At 37.9% G+C, this 6,173-nt stretch overlaps 1 protein-coding gene across 3 annotated transcripts; it reads right to left on the bottom strand.

Moving 5' to 3' along the window:
- Window positions 1–428: 428 nt before the first annotated feature.
- Window positions 429–4,963, bottom strand: LOC107789101 (auxin-responsive protein IAA14). 3 transcript variants are annotated; one of them, XM_075221636.1, is made up of 5 exons: window positions 4,337–4,963; window positions 3,550–3,779; window positions 1,696–1,837; window positions 948–1,228; window positions 429–779 (listed from the first exon to the last, which is right to left on the bottom strand). In XM_075221636.1, exons 1-4 carry the CDS (start codon window positions 4,813–4,815, stop codon window positions 970–972), a joined length of 1,110 nt encoding a protein of 369 aa, XP_075077737.1. In that variant the 5' UTR covers window positions 4,816–4,963; the 3' UTR covers window positions 429–779; window positions 948–969. The 3 variants fall into 3 exon arrangements, with proteins under 3 accessions (XP_075077737.1, XP_016466354.1, XP_075077738.1); XM_016610868.2 differs by having other exon boundaries at window positions 1,167–1,228; XM_075221637.1 differs by having other exon boundaries at window positions 3,691–3,779.
- Window positions 4,964–6,173: the final 1,210 nt, after the last annotated feature.

The raw sequence follows: 6,173 nt of genomic DNA, 5'->3' as shown, positions 1-6,173 counted from the left end.
TTCTCATGAAATAACAATTTGGTAAGCTCCCACCACATTTATGGCTCTTAGAACAAATTATTAACGAGTGACTGCAATCCCAGTGCTCAACTGCACATTTAAGGACAGTAAGGCCTAATACATCTTCAATGTTACCCTTTGAAAAACGAACATCAAGTTGAATGATGTCCCCTTAACCACCACCAAGTTGATCAATGAGCAATATGTTCTAAAAGAGAGATCTTTTGTAACATGACCACATGCAATGCAAATTGTCTCTTCTTGCTTACTACTAATAAAACAATACATCGTTTTGAGTTTCTATTTTTTTTCCCCTGTTATGGGTGCTAGTGGCTGAAGGATGATCATCCGCAAAAGTCGGAAAAACAAATACACATACCCCTCAAGGTAATTAAATAACTATGTAAATGGAGAAAATAAACGCCAAATGATGGACAACTTTAGCCACACTGACATGAGTGATTTATTAAAGGATGAGACCATTTACAATAGAGACACAGAAGCCTTGCTGAAGCAACCAGTAAGAATACTTGTGGATATGAATATATGTTTCTATCAGAGGGTTATTTTCCCTTACATCAAATAGAGACTTAACACACACAAACTTAAAAGCGTGGTACACAACTTCAAATCCAAATTAAGGCTTCTACTACTAACATATATCAGCAGACACTTCACTTTCCAGTTTCCATCATCCATTTGCTTCAAGATACCTGCAACATTTGTAGCGAGAGTGCTACTTGTTTAACGGTTTTTGTATTTCTCCATGGCTCTTGGGGCTGCCCAAAAAAAATTGATGCAGGTCAAATATCATATGAGATAGACTCATCCTAGATTTATTCTGGAACTGGTAAACTTACAATATAAATTAACATACATTTCAGAAGCAGCACTAGATTTTTTTTTCACATAGTAATGGACAAAGTGAAGGGGAGCCTTGACGTAACTGGTAAAGTTGTTGCCATGTGATCAGGAGGTCACGGGTTCGAGCTGAGGAAACAGCCTCTTGCAGAAATGCAGGGTAAGGTTGCGTACAATAGACCCTTGTGGTCCGGCCCTTTCCCAGACCCGCGCATAGCGGGAGCTTAGTGCACCGGGTGCCCTAGTGGACAAAGTGATAGGCCTTGTCTGAATATGAAGAGAAGGAAAAGCCCCTTTTAACTTACCTAGACCAATTGCATCTGAACTCTTCATGATCTTCAGCCTCTTGCAAGACCCTGTGAACATCCTACATATAATAATTCATGGCAAGTAAGACTCATAAAAATGGCCTACAGGACAGGATTCCCTATGTAGGATCAGGATTCAGATTGATGAACAGAGAGGGAAAAGACTAGAAGTATTCACAATTCTAAGATCTAATAATTCAATGACTAAAGCATCACTATCACACATAAATCCTCCATGATATTAAGTAATTCCAAATGTCCATCCTTTTTTACTGTCACTAATCACAAGCTTTATATATATATACACATGACAGATAGATGGATACAATGATTCAGTGAAATATGAACTCTCAGGAAACACTGAAGTTTGGAGGCAACACCGAAGTTTGGAGGAAAAGTACAAGTTTCACGCGCAGGTATTTCTGATAGGTTTAAGATAGGATGAATGCATTTGATTAAATTACTTAACATATATGAACTTTACGAAAGTGGTCATCCGACAACTCAGATTAGACATCAAACTTACTCCCATGGAACATCACCAACGAGCATCCAATCACCATCCTTGTCCTCATAGGTAAGAACATACTCAGATCCATGTAGAAGATCCATCAATCTACTTTCAGTTAGTCCATCACGAATCGGAATGCCTTCAGTTCCACATTGACCTGAAATAATCACAGATGAAAGTTGAAATTCAGTAGATTCTTAAAGCAGAAAGAAACAGGCACGTGTATGTTTAATCAACAGTTCACACCGAAAAGTACACTGTTCACTACCTAGACTCATGACAGCATCACAGCAAGCAAACAATTTTTGTCAATTGTTGCCTTCCACCTCATTTAGCAACTTATCTTTATTTGAGCTAGAAAATGAATGCTTTTTAAGATTTAAGATCAAGGCGTTCCAACCAAAAAATCAGCATATTAGATACTGTTCTTAAGATCAGAAATAAATTACTAATTCCCTTGAGAGAGCCAATAATCATAAAACTAATCCTCAAGGAGATGACTAAGTGCTTGAGACAGGAGTAACAAACTTTACTACTGGAAATCTAAGTTCCAATCACAGCAACAACGCTCAGTTTGAGGCCCTCTGCTCAATCATTAATGGGTAGATTTACCCGGTACTTGTGCTTGTGGGTTGTAACCTGTTGTCCGATACAACAACAACAACCCAGTATCATCACACTAGTGGGGTTTGGGGAGGGTAATGTGTACGCAGACCTTACCTCTACCCTGAGGTAGAGAGGCTGTTTCCGATACACCCTCGGCTTCCTCCCTCCAAGAACTCTCCACCTTGCTCTTGGGTGACTCGAACTCACAATCTCTTGATTGAAAGTGGAGGGTGTTCACCACTAGAGCAACCCACTTTTGTCAGCAAACCACTCTTGTAACCTGTTGTCTGATCAACTAGTCAATTTGAGCATAATCTAAACTGGATGTTACGATGGAAATTTTTGTGCTTTTATCCCTATTTATCTTTGCACCGAAGGGGTGTGGCATAGTGATAAATGAAGTGGGTTGAAAACTTGAGGTCTCAAGTTTGAACATCAGCCGAGACAAAAACACTACGTGATTTCTTCCTTTCTATCCAAGCCTTGGGGATAGAGTTACCTGATACCTATTGCTGGTGGGAAGTGGCAGATATTCCGTGGAATTAGTCGAGTTGCATGCAAGCTGCCCGCACACCATGGTTCAAAAGAAAAAAAAGAGAGAGATTGAAGGAATTAAGAAGAATATCTCAACGAAACAAGAAGCAAATCACTTCAAAGACAACATATAACGATAAAGTCCAACAGGACATGCTAGATTAACAACAAAGAAGTTTCGAGCAGTACTGTACTAATAGCCCACTTGGCCAAGCTGCAAAAATCAGCTTATTTTGAGAAGTGTTTTTTTTCAAAAATGCTTTTCTCAAAAGTACTTTCTCAAAAGTACTTTTGATGAGAATCGGTTTGTGTTTGGCTAATTAATTTGAAAACACTTCTGAGCAGCAATTAGTGTTTGGCAAAGCTTTAAAAAAGTATTTCTAAGTGTATTTTTCTCAAAAGTGCTTTTCAAAAAAGTATTTTTTTGGTGAGAAGTTACTTTTTTCTGCTTCTCCAAAACTGCTTCTGATTTTTCTCAAAATCACTTTTTTTTTTCTTTCAAAAGCTTGGCCAAACACCTTAATTTGACCAAAAATAACGATTTTGCCTCAAAAGAGCCAAACAGGCTATAAAGCTATTTGCAGTTAAAACCTCCTCAACGGACCTCTATAGGATTAAATCAGCACAACGAACCTCAAAAGAAAAAAAAATCATTTGAAATGCCTTCAAGAGTTAAAATCATTAAGCCGAAAAGAAAAAGAATACAGACAACTGTCATCAAGGCATTACCAATGGTAAAGCAGCTGAACATCTTTTCTAGTGCTGAAGACAGATCATTGTAGCTTTTGTAGATCTTAAGGTCAACCTTCCTCAGATAAGGGGCACCATCCATGCTAACTTTGACATAAACACAAGCAGATCCTAACTTACCATCCACATCCTCCTCAGTCTTGGGAGGATTACTGACTATTGACTTCTTCCGAAAAGATCGAATTGGTGGCCATCCTACTACCTGTGTCCTGACCAGAAAACAAAAGTAGCTCCAGTTACTATGTAGTTCCAGGAGCTAGGTCCTTAATTTCCTTACTAATTTAACATTTGCCAGCTCAACAACAACAACCAAGTGAATTCCCACAAGTGGGGCATGGGAAGAGTAATGTGTGCGCAAAACTTACCCCTACCCTCGAAAACCCTCGGCTCGAGAGCCAGCTCAAGAACTTGAAAACCCCAACTCTCCCTCTCTCTTTAGGGAAAAAAAATACATGTTGATCAAACAGAGAGGAAAGAAGTAACAGCAGAACAAGCTTACGGAGGATTCAAAAGAATGTGACAAAACATGGTAGCTCTTTGAAGGTTGAGCAAATAAAGAAGAGAAAACTTTTCTAGCAACACCGGAAGTCCAAACCATACTGTTAACTATTAAGGTTGAGTTCAAGAAGATAATTAGACAAACCTATGGGAGGTAAGATTCAGTTAAGATATAATCTTACTATTTACAAAAGAAGGAAAAAGAACACAAAAACTCTAGCTTCATGCTGTAGTATTTAATTTTAAGGGGAGGTTCTCAAAGATTTACTTAGTGGCTGGAGCAACCCCATGTCCATTACTAGTTGGAATCAGAGGCTTTTTCTCCTGTGCTGGACTTGGCGATTTTGGAGCAGGATCTTTCACAACATTGGCCATAGAAGATGGTTGAAGATTACTCTCTGCAGAGACAACAGCACCAAGAATCTTGCTTCCACCCTTAGGAGAGAACAACAACCCACTGTGACCTTTAGCAGAATCAACCTCAGATCTAGAGAAAGCCAACTTTAGAGAAGTACCATTCATGGTGTCAGAATACCCCCTTTTGGTTCCATAAACTAAACCTTTCAAAACCCCAAATGGGCCCCTCTCAGGGGACTCAAAACCAGGCAAGCCTAGTCTAAGCTCAGTGGCCTTCAAGTTCAAGTTCAAGTGTTTTTTGCTTTTCCTCTCATTAATTTCTATTGAGGAAACACAACTACTCTTCTCAGATAGGCCTATGTAATCATGCTCTTCTAAGGGAATTGACATCAAAGGAATTCAAGAAGCAAAGGACTTAGAAAGAGTATTAAAAGTTTTTTCAACTATCAAGACTAGTGAAGTGCAGAACTAGTGAAGTATGTAAAAAGGAAAAAAGAACTAAGGAAAATAGAGTAAAGGTTCTTTGGGCTCTCTGTAGCCTCTCTTATATTTCTCCACTGTAACAAAAGAATAATGGAATGTGATATGGCAAAGAGAGGCTGTAAAAAGAGGGGGCAAATCAAACATCAGCTAATCTTTTCAGTAAAAGTACTTTTTTTTTCTTTCTTCTTCTTTCCGTTTCTCCACTTCTTTTATCCTCCTCTCCTGGTAAAATAAATTTAAAAAGGAAAGTGTGGAAAAAGGAAAAAAATGTTATTAGAATAATTTGAAACAGGAGTAGAGCTTGCAAAAGCATGAAAAGACTACCCTCATTGATGCCAAAATGTGTTGTAGCAAGCAATCAGTGGGTATATTTCCTAAGCTGGTAAGGTTAAATTTTCATTTTTGATGTGAAGTCATGTCACGCCTCCTAATTATAGAACTGAAAGATTGATATAGTCCCCTCAAGCTGCAGTCCCAAAGATTCAGAACTTGTTCTATAAAAGAATAAAGACACTGGATTCAAATAGTAATGGTAAAGCAAAATCTGCTTTTGCCAAAATAACACAGTGGCTTAATGCTTTTGCTCTTGTTAGGGGTTCTACTTTATTTTTCTTATTTAACAATCTAGGAATTAATATAGGGGAATGCAATTGCATGCACACCCATCCTCCTCGACTACTCAGCAAGCACGTCACGGGTACATTTTTTCTAGCTTGGTTGCATGTATATCATACTCGGTGGCGGAGCCACATGCACCCAAGGGGAAAATTACATTGTTTAGCTCGGTAATTTTTAAAACAATATGTATATATATTATATAATAACACCCCTTAACTTTTTGGTGAGTTTGTTTCTTTATATTTTGATTCCCCTTAATAAAACTTCTAGCTCCGCCACTGAATTCATACTTCCTTCATTTTAATTTATGTGAACTCACTTGACTGGGCGCGGAGTTTAAGAAAAGAGAGAAAACTTTTGAACTTGTGGTGTAAAACGAGACACATTTATTTTGTGTGGCTATAAATCATTGCATAAATATAAATTATTTCTAAACATGAAAAGGGGTCATTCTTTTTAGCACGGACTAAAAAAGAAATAGATTCACATAAATTAAAACGAATTGAGTATTATAGTATTGACCAAATACATAGACTGCCATTTAAAGTTATCATATTTTCTCAATTAGACACTTCAACTGAAGTTGTTTTCTAGAGCACATAATGTTAGTGGGAAATGTGTCTATTGAACGCAAATGAGTGACATGG

This window comes from Nicotiana tabacum, chromosome 9, assembly GCF_000715075.1.
Source record: "Nicotiana tabacum cultivar K326 chromosome 9, ASM71507v2, whole genome shotgun sequence".
Classification (NCBI taxonomy): Eukaryota; Viridiplantae; Streptophyta; class Magnoliopsida; order Solanales; family Solanaceae; genus Nicotiana; species Nicotiana tabacum.
The sequence above is the reverse complement of the archived record's forward strand: the minus strand, read 5'-3'. Positions and strand labels throughout refer to the sequence as shown.